This window comes from Desmodus rotundus, chromosome 12 (genome assembly GCF_022682495.2).
Source record: "Desmodus rotundus isolate HL8 chromosome 12, HLdesRot8A.1, whole genome shotgun sequence".
NCBI classification, from domain to species: Eukaryota; Metazoa; Chordata; class Mammalia; order Chiroptera; family Phyllostomidae; genus Desmodus; species Desmodus rotundus.
This window is the reverse complement of record NC_071398.1, coordinates 45762094-45783442: the sequence shown is the minus strand read 5'-3', so window position 1 is coordinate 45783442 and position 21349 is coordinate 45762094. Positions and strand designations below refer to the sequence as shown.

General features: G+C 56.9%; 1 protein-coding gene across 9 annotated transcripts; it reads right to left on the bottom strand.

Annotated features, from left to right (window-relative positions):
- Positions 1–47: 47 nt before the first annotated feature.
- PPFIA3 (PTPRF interacting protein alpha 3) lies at positions 48–21324 on the bottom strand. Of its 9 annotated transcripts, none has more exons than XM_071220049.1 (30): positions 21074–21321; positions 16844–17098; positions 16470–16571; positions 15943–16107; positions 15525–15599; positions 15000–15074; positions 14467–14688; positions 13378–13524; positions 13152–13286; positions 12696–12779; positions 12412–12543; positions 11918–11980; positions 11715–11794; positions 11292–11436; positions 10543–10730; positions 9105–9327; positions 8081–8244; positions 7823–7950; positions 6732–6825; positions 6486–6567; positions 5630–5830; positions 4287–4349; positions 4104–4130; positions 2893–3068; positions 2384–2481; positions 1980–2155; positions 1823–1891; positions 1438–1609; positions 917–988; positions 48–831 (listed from the first exon to the last, which is right to left on the bottom strand). In XM_071220049.1, exons 2-29 carry the CDS (start codon positions 17081–17083, stop codon positions 930–932), a joined length of 3585 nt encoding a protein of 1194 aa, XP_071076150.1. In that variant the 5' UTR covers positions 17084–17098; positions 21074–21321; the 3' UTR covers positions 48–831; positions 917–929. The 9 variants fall into 9 exon arrangements, with proteins under 9 accessions (XP_071076150.1, XP_071076151.1, XP_053771296.1 ...); XM_053915321.2 differs by having other exon boundaries at positions 732–831; positions 917–1007; positions 10543–10736; positions 21074–21324; XM_053915325.2 differs by having other exon boundaries at positions 732–831; positions 10543–10736; positions 21074–21322.
- Positions 21325–21349: the final 25 nt, after the last annotated feature.

The following is a 21349-nucleotide window of genomic DNA, read 5'->3' as shown; positions in this document are numbered from 1 at the left end:
AGGGCCAGGACTTCCGGGTCCTCGAGGTGGTTGGTTGGTTTATTTAAGGTCCTGATAAATAAATCAGTCAACACGGGAGGTTTTTTTTTAAACAGTTCTCTTTACCCGTGATCACTGAGTGATGCCTGCGGCTGGGAGGCCGACCAGGAGTCTGGGGCGAGGGCTCCCACCGTCCTCCCTCCCCCCACGCCACATCGCCCAGTGGCCTCGTGGAAAGAGGATTCTCCCATGCAAACCCCGGAGCCGGAGGGGAACGAGGAGCGCAGTTCTGCGCCCCCTCCCCCTGGGGCACGGACACGGCCACAGCACGGGGGGCGGAGGGGCCCCGGGGACACGAGACACTGAGGAGAGGGACCCCATCCACAGCTGACCCCAGGCAACAGGCAACCAGAGGGGGCGGGACTGAGTGGCACAGGGGGCGAGGCTTGTAGCAGCGAGTCCCCCTCTCCTCCTTTCGGATGAAGAAGGAAGACTTGGGCCCCGCGACTGGGGAGAAAGGGGAGGAGGCAGCCTCTCCCCGCATGCGGCCCAGGAGGGAAGCCCCGCCCCCTTCCCGCGGGGAATGGGCGCCCATCTCCCCTGGGAAACTGACCAATAAATTACAAAGTAGAGAAAAGGGAGGTGGAAGATTGGGCACGGGATTGCTTCCGGCCCTCTTCTTTTCCCCTCTCGGTCCAGTTCATGTGGTTTGGTCCAGGCCCAGTCCATTTGTGAGGCAGGGGTGCGCGCTCCCCGCGGCGTGAGCTCCCCAGCCAGCGCTCCCGGCGAGACCACACTCTGGGCAGGAGGGGAAACAGCCTCTGGAAGATTCTTCCATTCGAGTGAGGTCACCTGCATGGACGCCGTGCAGCATGTGGAGCAGTGAAGATCCATTGTGCCGACCCGAACCCCCAAGATCGCCCAGTACAGTCCTCACCTGGAGGCCTGCACTAGCAGGAATAGGTCCGGACCGAAACGCCGTCTGCCCGGGAATTTCCAGAAGTCTGGCCTGCGGGGAGGGCGAGCAGCTGTTCAGCCAGGATGAGCAGCGGTTCAGCGCATGCGCGCGCGCGCCCACCCCCACACTCCCACACCCGACCCGGGGTTTCTCCGACTCTCAACCCCAAACATCCTTCCTTGGAATTCCCCTTCCGAAATGACAGTAATGGGCTGAATCTTCGCTGCCTTCCCTCCCTTTCCCGCAGCATTGGATTCATCCAGGGGGCCCCAGATGACACAAGGCGAGCTCATTTCCCACCCGGGAAAGGGGGTGCGAGATTAATCCATTCCACAAGCGGAGCAGAGGGTTGGCATTGGAGCAGCCCATTTGCCATGAGTGGGGGAGAATGAGCGAGGACATTTCAGAACCTGGCTTCTGGAATGTTGAGTTGGTCCTTCGTCCACCCCGAAGAAGGGGAGGGGAGGAATGGCTGACGCTTGGGGGAGCCACCCACCCACCTTCTGATTGCAGCTTGCGAAGAGGGAGCCCCGGCGAGCCCAGGGCCCCTGCTGCGGCCGAACGAAAGTTGGGGGGCAGCATCTCAGCTGAGTCGGGGGTTACGCCTCGGAGGTCCTTCTCTCTGAACATCTTCCGCCAGGACGGGGAACGGCTGAAGGACTTGGCGCTGTCCTATGTACACGGGCCAATCATCCAGTGAGGGACCAGAGGCCGCTTCTGACTCCGCCCCTTCCTTTGACTCCACCCCTCTCCGGATATCAGAGCTTCTTCAACCTGGCCCCGCCTCCAACCACGACTCTCGGCAAAGTCAAGCCCGACCCCTTCAGCTCCAACCCTGAAGGTGCTGCTCAACAACGGAGCCTCCTGAACCAATGCTGCGCCCACCTCGTCCAGCCGCCTGTCTGTGCCCAAGGAGATGAGGTTACTGAATTCCTTTTCCAGGAGCTGCCGGGCCTGGGGAGGAGAGGTGGGAGAGGGGGTTGCCGCGTGCAGACTGCGAGGTGGGGATGCCCAGTATGACCCGGGCCAAGCGGCAGCTCACCTGTGAATTCTGCGTGGGGATCTGCAGGAGCAAGGCCAGGTCGGAGTAGTCAAAGGTCTCGTCCAGGGCCAGCAGTGCCCCGTGCACCCCGCTCTCCGTGAGGTTCGTGGCAAATTCCTTCAGTCCCAGTCCGGACACCCAACCCATGACCCGCTCATTGGACCACACCATCACGTCTGGGGACCAAAGGGACCCTCAGCTGCAGGCCCGTCCGATTTAGCCCATACCTTCACCCCCATTTTCTCTTTTCTGGCCACGCCCCCTATACTGGCTCCACCCCATGGTTTATGGTAGGGCTCTTCTTCCCTGGCCTCCCTCCCCTCCTCCAATCACCCTTTCTCCAGTCCTGCCCCTAAAACCTCTCCCCCTGGCTCCCAGAGGGACGTTTATACTCTTCTACTCACCACGGATCTGGGTCTGACTTTCTTCCCTCCTCCTCTCCAAGTCTTTCCGGTCATAGTTGAGCCGTTTCAGGCACATGATCCCATAATGCAGACTCACCCTGAGCAGCAGGGAAAGTCGAGTCACAAATGAGCCTTCACAGCCCCAGTGACTTCGGCTCCTGGTGGGCCCTCCCCACTGACTGGTCTTCTGGGAGGGGTCAGAGAGTTGTTCGGCCCTTCAGCTCTAGCGATTGCTGCCCTTCTCAGAGTTGGGGTACTTTCAACCGGCAGTTCCTACTGGCTAACCTGGAGGGGGTGTGGAGTCAGCTAGCCAAGCTGTCTCAGAATTGGGACTTTTCCTAGCGGACCATCTTATGGCTGGATGGGGCACAGGAGTCAATTTCCTGAGAATCTAGGCTAAAGGGATGACAATAATCCAATGAATTTCCCATCACCAGTCCCATTGGCCAAAGAGTCTCTAGGAGTGGGGCTTCCCCCTGGACCGTCCCCATGGGCCAGGCAGCCCCCACCTGTGGAAGCTGTCCACCATCTTGAGCTGGCCTCGGAGCTCCTTCTTGTTCAGATGGTCTAGCATCCGGGCATCCACCAGCGACTCCATGAAGTAGCTGCGGTACTGGGGCAGCCCCAGGCTGGGCAGCCAGTCATTCCCCACCCACTCGTGGTTCATGTCGCCATATGCCAGGATCTGGGGCCATGGGCAGGTGGGGGAGGGGTCAGGCCCTCTGACCCCTTCCCCTGTATGTATGAAAGGGCGCGGCCTAACCCCCCAACCCAAGGATATTCTTTGTCCACCCCACAGCAGGACGGTGGCCAGTCTCTGCTCAGGAGAGTGGGTCGATCCAAAGCTGTCTCCTACTGCTTCATACTGACAGACCCCCTGTCTACTCCAAGCGTAGTCCTTGGACCCACAGCATTGCCATCCCCTGTGAATTTGCTGGAATTGCAGACCCTCCAAGCCCAGGCTACTGAATCAGAATCTGCATTCTTGCAAGATCCTCAGGTCTCGTGAATGGCACGTTACAGTGTGAGAAGCACTGGTCTAGCGTTGTTCCAACTCAGAACAACGCATCAATCCACCATCTCAACCCCTCCACGGGAGATAATGGATTCTTCCACCGCAGCTCTCCCTACAGCAGAGAGTAATGGATCCGCCCATCACTCCCACACTGTCCCTAAAATACTAGTTTAATGCTGTACTTGGCCCAGGACAATATGCTGGGTCAGCCCCAAGCCCTTCACTGACTTTAACATAAGGAAGCAACCCATGCCCCGCCCCCCGACTGGGAACAAGAAGCCCAGTCCAACACAGTTCTTCCATCTCAGCTGAGTTCATGCCTCCCCCTTCTTCAGAACAGAGTGGAGCTCCTCCTCAGCCTCTCTGCCTGCTGTGCTGCCCCTTCAAACGCTCTCCCCTCAACCAGCGGGCAACCGGTGCACAGCGTTTCCCTCTAGTTATAGCAATAGGACAACCTCTGGAGCCCCTGCAACCCACAATAATGGAATGACGCGTGCACCACAGCTAACAATGGAACCGCCTGGCTTCTACCAGACCCCCACCAAGCCGCAGTGAGACAGTCCAGAGCCGAGCTCCGCACAGCGCCCCCCCGCGGTGATGATGGAATGCTCTGGCGAGGGAAGGGGTGGGGCTCGGAGAAGAAGGGATGTCCATGCAGCGTGCACAGCCTGTTCATGCGCCCACGTCCCGCCCCGCGCCCCCTACCTGCTCCCAGCTGATCTCCTTGGTCTCCTGACCCGTTAGTGGGAAGAGGGGAGAGAAGGGGTGGGTTAAGGGGCAGGTGAAGGAAGGCAGGAGGAACGGACAAACAGCCACAGACTCGCCCCCGCCACCCCTCCCCAGGGAGAGTTAGTGCCATTCCCGAGGCCGCCGGCAGGGGGCACTCACAGGCTTGGTCGTGGCCGTAAGGGACTCCATCTCTTCGTGTGTCATCCACACGTTTCCTGTGGACTGAGGGGTCGTGGGTGTTATGGAGTGTGAGAGAGGGCTTCCAGATACGGAAAGGGAGGGAGGGAGTCGTGCTCCTGGAGGCCTGGGTCACGTACATTTACACCCATTCTACTTTCTGGCCTCAAAGGTCAGTCACTGCTTGGGCAAGACAGTGACAGAGAAAAGGAATGATCATTTATTTATTAAGCACCTGCTGTGTACCAGGACTTGGGCTTTGAGGTTGAACAAATCCAGGTTTCAGTCGGGGGCCTGCTGGACATTTTGCCATGGGGGCCAGTGCCGACGATGTCACCTCTCTGACTTCACACAAATTACAGGAAGGGTTCGGAGTGAGGTGGCAGGCACAGCAAAGCGGCAAAGGTTTGGGGGAAGGAGGACATGTATTCACATTTACTGAGCACCTGCTCCCAGTACCCCCAGGCGTCAGGAATTCACACGGGGGTTCAAACGTTTATGTAGTGCCCCCCGAGTGCCAGACGCAGTTGTAGGGTCTGGGATAGTCAAGGGGAAGTTTGGGTAGAGACTGAAGAGTAGATGAAATGAACGATCACATTAATGCCCTTAAGTATGATAAGCGCATGGTGGCTTTGTAGGGAAAAGTTCTTATTTTTAGAAGATGCCCGCCGAAGTCAGTGTTCGGGCTAACTTGTCATGCTGTCCACAAATTGCATTCAGCTGCTTCAGATACAACAGACAGGTGTCAACAGCAAGAATCGCAAAGGGTCAACGATGGCCGAATGAGGCACAGCACACACAATTTTCCGTGTGTGTAAGGAATGAAAGGACAAAATATTCGAAGGCAGTAAATGCTATGGGGGGAAATTAGGTATTAATGTCCCGGGTGATGGGTGAGTGAGCAGTTTCGCTGTTGAGTTAGGGAGGCCTCTTGGAGGTGGTGACATGTGAGCTGAGACCTCAAGGCTGAGAAAGAGCCAGCCCCGGGGGAAACGGGGAGGGGTGCTCCAGGCAAAAGTTACAGCGGGTGCCAAAGGGCCAAGTCAGGAAAGGAGTGGGTGCAGGGAACCAAATCGATTGGCTTTTTCTCCAGGGTGGGGTCCCTCCAGCTGTGGTGTTTAAGACAGACTGAGGGTTGGGGGTACAGGGGAAGAAGGGAGATCGGAGGGAAGCCCCCCACTCCCAGAGGTAATCCTTGCTCCCCTCCAGGTGGGGAGCAAGTCTACGGGAACAAGCTGGAGTAAACAGGCCCGGATTGGCTAGTCTGAGGAAAAGAGGCGGGGCCTTGAGGCAGCAAGGGCTACAATTGGCTGCTGAACCCTCACCGTGCGGGAGGAGGCGGGAGCGGAGGGAGAGGTGAGCGATACCATCTCCTGGATGGCGAGGCGTAGCTTGAGCCGGTGCAGCGGGTTGCTGATGCCGATCTCGCGCTGGATCTCCGTGTCCGACAAGTTGGCCATAATGGCACCACTCTTGACATTGGCCCGGCAGGCAGCCACATACCACGCCGGCATGCCTACCCAAAGCTGGACCAGCCAAGGGAGCGGGGAGAAGGAGACACAGAGACAATGTAAGAGGAGATACAGGAGGGATGGGGGAGAGACAGAAAGAAGGTGAGAGACGGAGACAGAGACGTGGGGAAAGGCAAGTGCAGGAGAAACAGGGACATGAGAGGCAGAGGGAGACACAGGGAGACAGAGGAGGAGAGTCACAGGTAACATCAGAGTCAAAAGGGAAAGAGAGGGACAGGGAGAGAGATCAGGAGAGACACAGAGATGAGAGACAGACATGGGGAGAGCAAGGAGCAAAGACATTGGAAGAGAGACATGGGAAGACCCAGAGACATGTTAAGAAATATGGGTAATGACAAAAACAGAGATGATAAGAGAGGCAGAAAAGTAGACAGAGAGAGAGCAAGGCGTGGGGAGAGACAGAGAGAAGCAACAGGAGACCAGGGCCAAGGTGGGCATGGCCAGTGGGGCAGGGGTGGGGGGAGAAAAAAGAACAACAGAAAGATCTTCAGGAAGCCTGACCCTTCCCAGGGCCTCACCTCCTCCACCCTCACCCCCCCCCCCCATCTAGGGCTAGGTGGATTGTGCCGGGTGGCCCCAGCCCACCCTAATGGTGGGACTGTCACAGGGGTCGGAGATCAAGAATCGAGGCATTTCTGGACCCAAGTACCTCCAGCCAGGAGACCACGGTGGGGCCATCCCAGGCGGCAAAGGGCAGGCCCTGGCGGCAGGCCTCTTCCAGAAGTTCATGCCTGGGGAGAAAGGGGCAGGGCCGGAGCTCTCAGGGGTAGAGACATCTGGCCCTGCTGGATGGCCCCCTTCACCACAGCCCCCTCTGAAAACACTTTTTATGGATGTAGAGAACATGCCATTGGAATCTTTGCAAGTCCCCCCCGCCCCCAACTCCCACACTCACTTCCTCTTGTTCCTTCGGTCCTTGTCTCCTGGACCTGTCAGCTTGGCTAGCCCCAGAGGGTCAGTGGCCAGCGTCTCATCTGAGGGTGTTCCAGCTGGAGACAGAGAGGGCCAAAATTTGGAGATTCTCAGGGGGGAAGCAGAATCTTTCGTTCTGGGGGTGGTGAGGATGCCAGGAAAGCAGAGGCCCCAAGGGAGCAGTAAATGAGGCCACAGAAAGGGAGTGATAAAGCAGGACAGGGACCAATGCCACAGGCCAGGCAATAAACTGGAGACATCCCCAAAATAGGGGATTGATTGGTCTGGCCTTGTCTGGGTGGCAGTGGTATGCGGGGATATGTTTAACTAGCTCCCAGAGGAGAAAGGGGATATTCCTTGATTTGGAGCATTTGCCAATTTCCATCGTGTAAATAATCCCACTAAGCCAATTTCAAGCTACCAGTATGATGTCAAGCAGCTCACAAAATTCCTGAAAATTTAACTCTTGGTTCTTACAAGCTAGTATAAGCAGGCTCCAGCACACGAGGTGCCCTGCCTTTAGGATGCTCCTTCCTCTTTCTCTATTTAAAAATGATAAATGAACCCTGGCTGGTGTGGATTGAGTGCTGCCCTGCAAACCAGTAGTCACCGGTTCAATTCCCAGTCATGGCACAAGCCTGGGTTGCAGGCCAGGTCTCTCCAGCTGGGAGCACAAGAGGCAACCACACATTGATATTTCTGCCCCTCTCTTTCTCCCTCCCTTCTTCATTCTCTAAAAATAAATAAATAAATAAAATATTTTTTTAAAAAAGGTCCATGAAATAACTAATTGGTTTAGCCGTGCAGTCACTTGAGCAGGCCACAGAGGGCTCTTTCCTTGTCCCTCCTCCTCTTCTCTTCCTCTGCCAAGTCCTGCCTCTTCCACATTGTAAATGAACTACCATTTACAATGGTAATTCATTCAAATGAGAACATGAATGAATGTCAAGTGATTATGTAAAGGAGAAGAAACAAAGGAAGGAAGGGAGAGAGGGAAGGATGAAGGAAGGAAGGAAGGAAGGAAGGAACGAAGGGAGGAAGGGAGGAAGGGAGGGAGGGGAACAAGGTACTCACCCAGAGAGGAGCTGTCCCGTCCTGGTGGTCCCATTCGCCCCTTCTCCTTCTTGCCAAAGAGACGACCTATGGATGACTTGATGCTCTTCTTCTTGGGGGCTTTGTGCAGGGAGTCTGGTGTGCCCTCACTGGATGAACAGGACAGAGTGAGGCCAGACCCCATCTGGGATGCCTATTCTCATCCCGAGTCTTTGTCCACTCCCATTTCATCCTCCCAGGCAGCCCCTCCCTGTCTTCCCATTTCTTGTCCCTGCTGACCTTCCTCGTGAGGGACCCCCATCTTCCAGGGACCCTGCCTGCAGTGCCAAGGCCTGCGTCATTCTCTCAAGGCGGGCAGAGCGGGGAGTGGGAGGTGGGGTGTCTCCTGGGATGGCTGGCCCCTCCCCTCGTGGAGCCCCAGCTTCCTCCTTGGGGACATGATTCTGGTATAGAGACATAGGGAGGCTGGATTGAGTTGGAGCAGTCATGTTGGGGGCTCCTCATTAGTTGGGATGTCTACCAGGGGGTGTCTGAGATGCCCCTGGTTTGGGGCACCATTTCTGAAGATAGTCTAGTTCAGGTGGGAGTGAGTTGTAGAAATATAAAGCTAAGTCCCACTGGAGCTTGGCAGGTTCACAGTGATAGTGTCTTAGCTTATGGTGTCAGAAGTGGGATCAGCACGGCCTCAAGGAAAACTACTAGGTTGCAGGTTCTAAAGCAACAAAGTTTGGGTTTAAGACAATAAAATAAGGCTAGTATCTCTAATGCATCCCAAAAGTCAACTCTGAGGATCTAATGGTAGTTCTCAAATGTATGTTTAGTCACAGACATTTTTTAAAATCCTATGCAGAAACTTAATGCATAACACTGCTAAAGGTATGCCCTGGCTGGTGTGGCTCAGTGGATTGAGCACCGGCCTGCCAACCAAAGGGTCGCCAGTTCGATTCCCAGTGAGGGCACATGCCTGGGTTATGGGCGGGGTCCCCAGTAGGGGACGTGCGAGAGGCAACCACACATTGACGTTTCTCTCCTTCTCTTTCTCCCTCCTTTCCTTTCTCTCTAAACATAAATAAATAATTTTTTTTTAATTGCTAAAAGTAGACCATAGCTAACTCAAGCACAAGTTAGGGTTCAGGAACATAGTGGCTCAGCCTTCCCTTTGCCCTTTGAGTTGGAACTTTTAGGGAAAGCAAAGTTTGCTTTTGAAAGCCACCGTTGTAAGGAGTTACTGTTGCTGTGTATTGAGGAGCCCCGCTTCTGATGTCCTACCCACCCCACCCCGCTGAGACTTCAGAACACTCACAGCTTTGTCGGTGCCCTCACGGGCAGGACTGGGGGGTGCCAGACGGGGTGTTGAGTGGCCAGAGCTGGGAGGGGAGGGGCTGGCAAGGGTAGAGGTGGTGAGGGAGGGGGGCAGTGAGCAGCTACTGCGGTAGCGGCCCAGCGAGTCCAGACCAGAGCCAGACACCCGGCTCTCCAGCTCTTCTGCCCTCTGTTCAGTTGTCTCCTTCTCCTCCTGGATTAGCCTGATCATAAGAACATGAAGAGGGAAGGGGGAGACCGGTGAGAGGACTGAGGCAGACAGCAGCGGAGGGAGTCTGAGGGTCCCAGTGGGCCAGAAAGTTTGGGGAGGAGGCAAAAAGAATCCTCAAAGCCTTGGCTGGTGTGGCCCAGTGGATTGAGCACTGGCCTACAAACCAAAGGATCACAGGTTCGATTCCCAGTCAGGGCACGTGCCTGGGTTGCGCATTGGGTCCCCAGTAGGGGACACGTGAGAGGCAACCACACATTGATGTTTCTCTCCCTCTATTTCTCCCTTCCTTCCTTGCTCTGTAGAAATAAATAATTAAAAAAAAAAAAAAAAGAATTCTGAGGAAGGCATAATGAGGCCAGAAGGTCTTGGTGGATCCATGATGGGGAGTCAAGGGGCAAGGACAGGCTCCGCGTGTTGTGGAAGTAGATTAGGGGGGATGATCAGGGCCTGCATCAGGGTCACCCTGATGATAACCAACTGGTTCTGGGAAATGATAGGGAATTTTTGTGAACCAGAGGTCAAGTTCCCAGGAAGATCAAGATAAGATCTGGGGGTTCTGAGGTCAACCTAGGCCCTGGGAAGGTCTTGGCATGTGAGAGTCGGTGACTCGTGTCCGAACAAGTCTGAATGGAAGGTGGGGGTCATGTCGGTGCACTCGCTGGGTCCCAGGGAGGGCGTCTCATTAGAGAATTGCCAGATAAGGCCGTTGCTGGGGCATCGGGGTGCACTTCATATGATGGGTGATTCTTAATCCATTGAGGATTCTTGTCATATTAGGTACAAATTCTTGCTGTGCAGAGGTGTGGTTCTTGATGTGTTACAGCGACATTCTTGGTATTTTGGGATGGGGTGCCTGTGTCGAGAATCTTGGGGTACCAGGAGTCTCTGGTTACTGGTTGTGTGAAGCCATGAAATGCATGGTGTACTGCAAAATCGTTGATGTGCTGGATTGAGAAGTTTGAGGGTGCAGTCTTTGCTGTGTTGGGAAGTTGGGAGTACTGACCCAAGGGAGGTATACCCACATATATATCATATAAGAGACTTTTGGGTGGACCCTGGGGGGTTCCTGGACACTGAGGGAGGGTTGGGCGGGGGGCTGGGAACATTTCTTGAGGATGGTGGAAGAGGAATGGACTCTGGCCTTCACATCCAACCCCACAGCCAGAGGGGCCGCGGGCTCAGCCCGGCAGGACGGGCCGGAGCTCACTTGATCTCCTTGTTGATGGCTTCCAGCTGCTCCTGAAGCATGATGGCCAGGGTCTGCACATCAGCCTGCCCGCTGGGGGACAGCAGCTCAGCCCCAAACATCCCCTCCGCCTCCTCCTCATCGGAGCCATCCAGGTCCCCAGGAAACGGGGGTGGCATGGACCCTGCAGGGGCAGATCGCTCCCAATCCTGTCTCTGTGTGGAGACAGAGGGACTCCGTGTGGGCGGGGTCCGAGCTAGGCCCTGGGTTGCCCTTCACCTCTCCTGCTCTTGCCCATGACCCTGTCCACGTTTCCTGACACTGGCTGCCCTCGCTCGCCGTGAGATCCAGCCCCCACATGGTTTCCAGCTCAGTTTTCTCTCTTGACAGAACCCTTTTCTTGACCCCACCACTTCACTTGTGACTCCACCCCCTCCCCCCCCCATTTCCGTTGACCCAGCCCATTTACTTTCTTCACTTAAGTCCACCCCTGTAGGATTCCACACCCCGCCCACCATCCCCCAGGCCCCACCCTTCTCCCCACCCCGCCATTCCTCTACGGTTCTCACCAGGCAGCAGGGTTTCCACATGAAGAGACATCCGGGCAAGTGGGGGTGACAGGGTTGTGGGAGGAGGAGAGAAGACAGCATGGGTCCGGGACACCCTGTTTCTCAACCCAGCCTCCTTCCAAGCCCGGCCTGATCTACCTCACGTCCCACGGTTGCCCTCCCAATCCCTGCTCAGTGCAGTCCCCAGAAGTGGCTGCTGACCTTGGAGGGCTCATCCTTTACCCCTGACCAGCGGCTCCTCTTGCCTGCTCGGCCACTGCCAGCCCCATAGGGGTCCAGGTGGGCGCCAGAAGGTAACGTAGGTGCCTGGGAATAACGGAGCTCCAGGGCACTGCCAGGGAGAGACCTGTGGGCGTGGAGACCAAGGGGTTAGGGAAAGGAAACAGAGACGAGGGATCATGGGGAAGGGCCTGGGGGTCAGGGGACTAAGGGAAGGATCTGAAGTCTGGAAGGTCAGGAAAAAGGATCTGGGGTCAGAGGCCATGAGGTCAGGCATCAAACAATAAGAGATCGGGGAAGTCTCAGGAAGACAGGCAGTGGGGGTAGGGGCAACGTGGGGATCAGAAAGGATGAGCTTGGCCCAGGGGGCCCATGGGTAGAGGTGGGGCAGGAGGGTACTGTCACCTGGAGTAGGAGGACGGTGGCCTCCCCCGCAGCTGGTCAATCTCCATCTGCATGCGCTCCATCTCCGCCAGGAGCTGCTCCTGTGGGGAGCGGATTAGGGGTGTCAGGTCGGAAAGTGCCCACAGCAACAGCGCCCCCCAGCGGACATCAACCCAGTCAGGCCTGCTCCTTGGCCCCAGTCTCCCCTCCAGGCCCCTCCCTACTTTGTTGAGCAGCAGCTCATCCTGAAGCTTCTTCATGTTGGCAATCTCCTCACTCAGTGAGTTCTGTGGGGGACAAGGGTGCAGTGAGTGGGGGAACTGAGAGGAGCCCCAGGGGGAAGAAGGTGAGCATGAATGGGGAGCTGGACGGCATGGCAGTTGTGGGTCCAAAGATGTAACACAGTAGGGGAGTCCCTGGGAGCCCCAGAATTCCGCGTCTTGTGTAATCAGAAGGCTCAGTTGGAGAGTCCATAGTATAAGGGGCTTGGAGAAAAGCCAAGAACTCAGGGTACATGTGCCTCAGTATTTAGCTCCTGGGGTGTTTTGGTGAAAGAGTGGTCTCGGCAACACAACAGAGAAGTCTTTCAGATTCGGAATGCTCAGGTTTAGGGGGGTCTCAGGTAATGGATCCACGGGGGGAAATATCTGGGGCCCAGGGATTCGAGCAAGAGGTGGTCCGGGAATCAGGGTAATCGGAGTGCTGGGTTGGGGCGCACCTTCTCCTCCAGCGCCCCCATCCGCTCCTTGAGGTGAAGCTGTAGCCGTTCGTTGGACTCGCTCAAGAGTTTGTCCACTGTCTCGGACAGCCGCTTATTGTGGTCATCGTTCATCTTCTCCCGCTGCCGGGCCTGCTCAAGGGAGAGGGAGTCAGAGGGTGCTCAAGCCCACCTTGTTCCCAACGCAGTCCCTGCTCTAAACTCCCGCCCCAGGCCTACTCCCTCATGTAAGCCCCGCCCCAGACTCAAAGCCCCGCCTCCACTGCCGCTGTCCTTTCCCTCACCCGCTGCAGTTCTTGGTTCTTCTCCTCCAATTGGGCCTCCAGTTGTCGCAACCGCTCCTCAAAGTTCCCATGACGTTCCTCAGCCTAGGGGATGGAACCCGTGACATCTGACTTTCCCACTACGGCCCAGTCCGGCTCCAACCTCGCTTCTTCCAAGACTGGGTTACTGGCCCGGCACCCAGAGTCCCAGACTCATGCCCTGCCCCGCTTCTACAGGCCCTGTTCCTTTATCAGTTCATGTTCCAGGCCACCCACCCTTTCAGTCCAAACTAGAGAACTCTGCCCCCACCCCACACAAACCTCCAGGCCCTATCTCCATTCCAACCCCCTTCCCTTCCCTAGACTCCAGTCCCTTGTTGCCCGGAGTCCAGGCAGCAGGCCTCCTACCCCTCAGACTCAAGGCTCCGCCTCCTCTAGGCCCCGCCCCCTTCCCCGGAGCCTCCAGGCCTCCCTCACTTTATTGAGCGCTGCAACTCGCTGGGCCAGCTGCGCCTCTATCTCGGGCAAGGTCTCCGCCTTCTGCAGCGTCTGCTGCAGCTTCTGCTTGGCGTCGTCCAGCCACTCAGCCAGCTGACGGCTCTTCTCTTCACTCTAGGGGTAGGACAGAGACAGGAGAGGGGAGGAGATAGGTCACACAGGCCACCACCACCTCCTCACCGCCCCTCCCCGGCAGTGTCCCCACCTGCCGGTACAGCGACTCCTTGCTGGCCAACTCGTTCTCCAGCTTGTCGTTGGCGTCGTGCAGAGACGTGGCCTCGCGCTGGGCACTCAGGTAGCGTTTCTCCAGCGTTGTGATTCGCTCCTCCATATCCTCCCGCTGTGCCAAGGCCTGCAGAGGTGGCAAAGGGCCGTGTGGACAACAGCTCCCAAAAAGCCCTGGGGGTAACCTAGGCTTGGAGCCCCAGATTAGGCACCCCAGGGAATCCTGGGAAATAATGTCCCCTGATATCCAGCCGCCAGAATGGTGGAACCAAACCTGCCAAGAGCTCCAGGGAATAGCCAACATTAGGTACCACGCTTTTCATGAGTTTCTGGGGCAGTACTGGCTTAGACCCTCCCTATAGGGATGGACCTAAGGCTCACAGGATGGGAGGTCTCCTCCACTCTTCTTGGACCACTTGCCTCAAAAATCCAGGGCTTAGGAGTTTCAGCAACTTCTGGCACAGCCTAGGCTTAGAATCACAGAGCAAGTGCCCTAGGGTCTCCTGGGAAACAAAGGTCCCTTCCAACTGGGAGGCAAGATCCCCCAGGGTAGCACAGGCTCAGAACCCCAGAAAAGGTGCTCTGGGGTCTCATGGAAGATGGCCTTCTGTCTGGGAGCCCTTGTGGTGGCAGACCACATTTCCCAACAGGCCCCAGGGTCATCCGGACTTAAAATGTGAGGTGAAGGGCCTTCAAGAATCCATGCCTACATTTCCCAGCTGTCCCTGGGACATGGGAGTTAGGACGAAGGGCCCTAAGCCAGGATGGGGTGAAATGCAGGCAAAGGAATTCAATGTGAAGGCACAAGAGAATTCCCCGCTAATAACATAATACAAACAGTTCCTGAGAGCCTACCACGTGTGTGCCACATGCCAATCCTCTGGCAAAAATCGTAAGTCTCATTTTATAGGTGAGGAAGCTGAGGCTCAGAGGAAGAGAATCTACATGACTTGTGAACTGAATCCAGGTTCCACCACTCATGAGCTCTGTGGCTTTGGGCAGAGGGACATGGGAAGGGGGAGGGGGAGGGGAGGGACAGAGGGCAACCCACCAGGGGCTCCGGCCTCACCTCCTTGAGGTCGCGCTGGAGCTTGGCGTTAGCTTCCTCGGCCTTACCCAGCTCGCGGTGGGCGGTGCCCAGCTCCTCCTCCAGCTGGCTCATCTGGCGGCACAACACCGCCAGGCGCTCCCGCAGCTGGCACACCTCCGCACGCTGCCGCTCCAGGGCCTCCTCCAGCTCAGCCGTGCGCCGGTTGGAATCCCCGACGGGACCCAGGCCATTGGCAAGGGTCTGCAGTGGGGACAGTGAGGAAGGAAGGGACAGAACTCAGCGTGGGGAAACAGATAGAGAATGCAAGGAGAAAGTTCATGGGGGGTGGGGGTGTCAGTGGGGGAGAATGAATCAAAGATCAGTAAGGGTCATGGAGGTCACAGAAGTTAACTACATGACCCGAATCAGGTTTCAGGAGTTCAGATGTCCCAGGGTCAGTGAGGATCGTATCAAACGTTAAAAGGACCATCACAAAGTCAGAGGACAGAGTGGGAGTCACAGGGAGGAGGATCAATGAAGAGCAAAAGGAGGGAAGGGCTTCCACATCGTACCTGCCCATCCCCATCCTTGCCCGGCTCCTCCAGCCCTGACCGGCGCCTGGACAGCTGCTCTCGAAGGCTCAGAGTCTGAGAACGGGGAAGGGAGGTCAAGGCCAAAAGATGACTTCTTTCCCACTGGCACCAGCTGTCTATGGAGAAAACCCTCTCCAGTCCTGCTGGGGGTAGCCTCAGACCCTGCACTCTCGTTATATCTCTCTTTAGCTGTCCAGCAGGGTTTGAACCCAGCCTTCCTCTTGCCCTCTTTAGCCCTGACTTTTCCCAGGCAACCACTTCCTCAGTAGCAGGTTCTTCCTGTGAGCCCCAGCCCCTGGTTCTCACCGGAGTCTCACTTCCACTAGGTAGTTCTCTTCATAGCCCTGCTCAGAAAGTTCCTCCTCAGCAACCCCACTGGCTCTCTCCATAGTCCAACCCCATTGGTCCTCTGCTCTCGTTCTGCCCCCAACAGATTCTAGAGCCCGGAATCAACTGCACCCCATTGGGAGTTCCGTAGTCCCTCCCTCCCCTTCTCGGCCCCACCTCCTGGTTGCTCATCTCCAGCTCCTCCTCTAGCACTGCCACCCTCTCCAGCGCCATCCGCAGCCGCTCCCGGACCTGGGGATGGGGCAGGACAAGAGTGAGATAGACATCAGATCCGATGTAGGACATTTGGGCCATAACGCAGCACACCTCTGCAACGGGCCTGATGGGGCACCGTTAGAATTCCTCTACGGATAATGGATGGATGTGAACCCCAACCTGCCGCCAAAGAAGCCCCGCCCACTGGTAGCCTGACCCTAGTTCATTTTTCCATTCACAACCCGTCAGGTCTCAGTCTGCATAAGCTAGTCAATCAGAGTCAACTATTTGCCCCACTTAGGACATCCCCAAACATTTCAGAACAGCCGCAGCTACGTACGGGTTTCCCTTCTGCACCCAGGCTCGTCCATTCTCATACCTTCTCATCCAGGGCCTTGTGGTGCTCGAAGAGGGATTTTAGAGCCTTGAGCACCTCCACCTCAGATGAGACCCCGCCTGGGGACTGGGCCTGGCGCTTCACCACGGTCATGCGCAGTGACCTCTCGTGCCTGGACACCAGGCACTCCAGGTGTTCCAGTAGAAGCTGCAGGGATAGGACATCGGGTCAAAGAGACATGGGAAGAGAGGCAGGATAGAGGGAAAATGCGGTTTACACAGGGAGGTCGGACACAAGGAGAAAGACATCGAGAAAGGTGGAATCAAGTAAAGGGATAAGGAACGAGACAAGTCAGGAAAAGAGAAAGGGATATCCGAGGTAGGGGCGGGGCCAAGGAAGGAGTGGTACAGAAATAGAGATAGTTGGGAAGGAGGAGACCAGAGGACACCAGCCAAGAAGTGGGAGCAGAGAGAAGAGGGGAAGGCGAGATGGGTAAGAAAGATGGGTCAGACAGCAATGACGCGAGGCCCCGCCTGCACCACTTAGGCCCTGCCCCCAAAGACCCTCACCCTTGTGTTGTTCCTCTCGGCCTTCAACTCCGCAATTTCTTCCTCCCGCTCCAGCAGCTGCTCCCGACATAAGTTCAGCTCCTTCGTCAGAGCCGCAAACTCCTGTCCAGATGTGGACAAGCTCGAGACAATCAGATCAATCTTTTCCCCATTTCCCTCATTGTACCGAACACAGGAGTTTGAAGGGAGCGCGCCCCCTTCCACCCCCTACTAAGCCCAGCTCCTTCTAGCGGATCAGGCTCTGCTCCTTACCCGCAAAGCCAGCCCCACCCCTTCAAGCTGACTCCTCCCCTTCAAGCGCCAAGTCCCGCCCCCTCCGGCCCGCCCTCTCCACGCCTTCACTGTCCAAGGCCCCGCCCCAGCCCCGCCCAGACCTGAGGCAGCGCGATGCTGAGCTGTCGCTGCAGCGAGTCTTTCTCGTGGCCCAGCTCGCGCAGCCGCAGCTGCGCCGTAGCCAGTCCGTCCTGCGCCTCGCGCAGCGTCTCCAGCAGGCGCTCGCGCTCCGTGAGCATCGTGACCATGAGGCGCTCCAGCTCGCCGCCCGCCTCGTCCGGGCCCAGCGCCGAGCCCCGCCGGCCATCCTCGCTGATGGTGGGCATCACCTCGCACATCATGGCGGCGGTGCTGGCCTGCAGGTGCGGGCAAGGAGCAGGGGTCAGAGACCGGCCTCGTCGAGGCACAAACTGAGACTCGGCCACTCTGATAGAGGAAACTGAGGCAGGACCACCCAGATATTGCACAGAAGAAATTGAGGCCTGTGCGTTCCGATGCTGGCACAGGATAACCTGAAACCCAAAGCTCTCAGGAAGCCAGTACTGCCTAGCTGGGTGAGAATATTTGGGGAAACCGAGGTCAGACTCCACCAGGCACCGGCAGCAGACCTAGGCCTGGTCTAGTCCAAGAAACCGAAGCCGGTGACCCAGGCACTGCATGATGGAAAGTGGAAAATCAGTCTCGACCTATTCTGGCCCTGCTGAGACTCTCCCTCAACCCACTGCCTGAGCTAGAAACGGCCCCAGCTGAGAACCAGGACTTCAAGACTGGGGTCACAGAATTAGGTCATTGCCGGTGCATGGTTACCTGCTATCCAGCTCAACTCCCCTCTCCTTCAATTTCTCATCTGGACCTTGGCTCCAGAAGAATCTAAAGACCCACTCCGCTTGGGGGTGGGGAGAAGCATGGCAGGAGGCAGGGCGGGCTAGCCACCTCCCACGACGCAGGTGTCCAAGATCCAGCTCCTTCTTTCCTCAGGTCTCAAGAATCCTGCAGTCCCTTCCCCCAGACTCAGGAGGCTGAGCCTCCTTCCAAATCCCAGGAGTCAGAGACACCTGCTCTTCCCCTGAGACCTGAGTCTGGGCTTTAAACCTCCAACCTTAGACTCAGAAATCCAGCCTTCAGACCCCTTCTTCCCCACAACCCAGCAGTGCAAGCTCCCAGGACTCAGGAGTTTGGGTGCACAAGTCGTGGGTGGAGATGAATCGAGTTCTCTTGCGCCTCTCCCTCACGCACAGCAGGTTGGACAGGTCCAGCTGGCCCGGCCGAAAGCAGGAGGGACTTTTACTCCGTTCCCTCCTTTCCTTCTCTCCCTTCTGGCTGGGGCAAAACCGGTTCTGCGAGTAGATCTTTCCCAGCCCCACCTAAGGTTCGGACTGTGTCCAAAGCCTGGGACTGCGGCCTTGGACTCCTGTGTGGAGAGGAGAGGACTGAGAACCCTGGAACCTGGGGGAGGAGGCAGCTGGGTCCCCTTGGTCTTTGAACAGGTGCATCTGGGAATCTAGACAGCTGTATCGCAGCACTCAGGGGCCAGATTCAGGAACGTGTTTAGAGGAGGGCAGCCCGGCTTTAGGCCCAGAACCAACATGGTATCTAAAACCCAGAGCCTACTCAAGAGATTCAACACAGGATGTTTTAGGGAGGCTGTTCTAGAACTTTGAATTCACTGAGAAATGAAACACCGCAAGGTTGGGCAAAAATCTAAAAAGCCGCTGATGTGCAGGCACAGTACAGAGCGCGAAAACGGGCGCATGCTTCCGCATCGATGGTGTGAGTTGGGTAAAGGCTGCACATAGGGCATATTCTAGAAGCCAGGTCTGCCACTGTGAACCAGCCGAGAGCAATCAGTAAGTTTAAGAGTGACTGGGTGAGCTCAGAACGATACCTAAGAATATACCGAATGCAGTGCACAACCGACCTAGTCAGGAGACACAATCTGGGACTGAAAACCTTTACCAGGGATAAAGATACAACATAGAGTACAGCAGTGGTCGCTGCACTGCAGTGGCTTTATCATGTGTCTAGATAATGCTAGAACTCGGAACAAAAAAGTTATGCTCTAGAATTTAGAACGTGCCCTGGAGGCAGAGAAAAACCTAGAAAGTAGCAAGGAATTTGCCTGGAACTTAGTCATGCCTGCGGGAAGATGAAGAAGGATGCATGCTGGGAATTGAGAATTTACTGGCATAAGGACTGAGCTGGCAAAGGTGAGATGTTGTGTTCTGGAAATGAGGCCATTTCTAGGTTGAAGACTCCAGAAGAGGGGAGAGCCCGGAGCATGCTTAGAATGCTGAAGTGGCACATAGAGGGGGAAGGCCACAGTCCACCATGGGACGAGTTCTAAACTAATGTCACACGAAGGAAAAAGTGGACAGAAGGTGGGAATGGATGGGCCAAGAACCTAGAACCTGAGGAAGGAAGAAGGAAGGTAGAACACTTCGGTGGGAATCCTGCAGATTTAAGACTGTGCAATTGGATGGAATCCGAAGCAGGAAAGTGCCCTGTAGAACTGACTGTACAATTCAGAGAAAGAGAACAGCACGTAATTGGAAGACACACATTCTAGAACATAGAATGCTCCTGGGAACGGAATGTAAAACAATGCCAAGGATAGGGCTGGAACCTAGAACACACCTAAAACGAAATTTTAGCAGAGGATAAGCAAGGATTGGTGTCTAAAAAATTAGAACATGCCTGAGGAGATGGTGGGATCAGAATTTGGCTAGAATTTAGCACCTAGCCTGGAACATGGAGCATGCGTTGGGTGAAGAGGAAATGGAGATGTTGACTGGGCATGTTCCGGGATCTAGAAGGAATCTAGAATGCGGAGTATTGCAAGGGTAATATTTGACTGGAAATGTGGGAGCCAGTGGGTAGGTTCTGGATCACCTAACAAGCCTAGGTCACAGAACACATTCGGAGGAAAGCATGTGTGTGTGGCCCACAGCCTGAGAAAGTGTACTCAGAGGGTAGGACATCCCAGTATGGGCCTCAGAAAGCGATGGAGTGCTGGAAATAGCTCCAGAAGCTGGGTCTCAGGGGAGAAAATAGAGTCCCAGGAGCCCAGCAGCTGGGATGAAATGGGGATGAGGCAGGAGTTCGTCAAGGCCACTGGGAGACGTCAGGTTGATAAGGGGATCGTGAGGCTGTGGGGACCTGGGTTCCTAACAGTAAGAGATGAGGGGCAGGAGGAGGGCAGAGCTGGGGGGTCTGGGTTCCTGAATTCTTGTGGAGATAAAGGACAGGGGTTTGGGAGCGAGAGCTGGGGCACACGGCCTCCATATAGGCTGGTGAGCAGTAGAGAAGCTAGGCTCTGAACGCCTGGGTCCCTGAGGGGATGCAGGACTCCGACCGGCATCTAGGTCTTGGGGGGGGGGGCGGGGGGAGGGTGCAGGAAATGCCAAAGAATTGCATTAACAATCGCATTCTGAGTCCCTGGAAGGGAGAGAGTCATGGCGCCTGAACCCCTAAGGGGCAGATGCTGGGGTACTAGGAGACTGGGTATATTTGCCTGAGGAGCACAGAGGCTGTTGAGCTGGGGGTCTAAGGGGGGCAAAGGTTGGGAACCTGGATCCCCGGATGCTCAGGTCCCTAAGGTGGACAGGGCAGGAACATTCAGAAGCCCTGACTCCTCAGGAAGGTGCTGGGGTCCCGGAAACCTGAGGTGGTGAGGACTGGGTGGAGAGCTTGGCCAGCGGAACCCTGATGTCCCGGCGCTCGAGTCGGGGAGGGCCCGGGTATCCCCGGGTCAAAGGCGCGGCGGGGGGGATCCCCGCGCCGCTGGCGCCCCCTCTCTGGCGGCGGCAGCAGGAGGTGGGGGAGGCGAGGCTGCCGAGCGCGCTGACCATGGACAGCTCCAGAACGGGCCTGTGTCCAGGGCAGCCACGGAGCCGGCCTGGACTGAGGGACGAAGCCGGCTGCCCAAGCCGGAGGGTTGGAGATGGGTGCGCGAATGGGGGACTATGTACAGACGCGACGGGGGACGGGCGACCCTCGCCGGGAGAGTGTGACACAGCCGCGGCGGTGTCTGGAGCTCTCGGGACTGGGCCGAGGAGGAGGATCTAGATCCAGAGGGGTTCCCAGGGTGGAACTGAAATCCAGGCTCCTGGGCCCTGGAGGCGGCGCAAGGCGGCAGTACGCCTGGGATTCTAGGGTTCGGTTGGGGACTCCGAGAGCCGGGAGGGGCACGCCTGACTCTCTGGGGTTCGGCTGTGAAATCTGGGCTGTGGGGTCCCCGGGGATGAAGAAGGGAATCCAGGATCTCGGGGAAGCTCGGCGAGGGGTCCCCGGGGTGGGCGCTGCCTGGCAGGCCGGGCCGGGCTCTTACCTACCTGGTCCGCGGCGGCTGCGGGCGGAGCTGGGCTGCAGGAGGGACGTGGGGTGGGGTGGGGGGACCGGGCGGGGCCCCTGGCGGCGGCCGGGGCCCGGATCTGTAGCTCCGGAGCCCTGTCTCCGCCGCTCGCGCGGGCTCCGCGTCTCTCGCTCCGGCTTGGGCGCTGGGGACCCCCCTCCCTCTCACAGTCTTACAGCCCTTTACCCCCTAAAATAGTCCCCTACCCCTGTCACAGTTAAGCCTCCCCCCACGAGGCCGCAGCCACCAGATCCAG

Excerpts from the sequence above, each read along its gene's own strand:
- PPFIA3 (XM_053915321.2), bottom strand. The coding sequence starts at position 17,083 with ATGATGTGCGAGGTGATGCCCACCATCAGCGAGGATGGCCGGCGGGGC. Across the intron at positions 9,328-10,542 it reads GCCATCAACAAGGAGATCAA|GCTAATCCAGGAGGAGAAGG; the intron begins GTGAGCTCCGGC and ends TCTTATGATCAG. Across the intron at positions 6,568-6,731 it reads GACCGAAGGAACAAGAGGAA|GCATGAACTTCTGGAAGAGG; the intron begins GTGAGTGTGGGA and ends CTTTCTCCCCAG.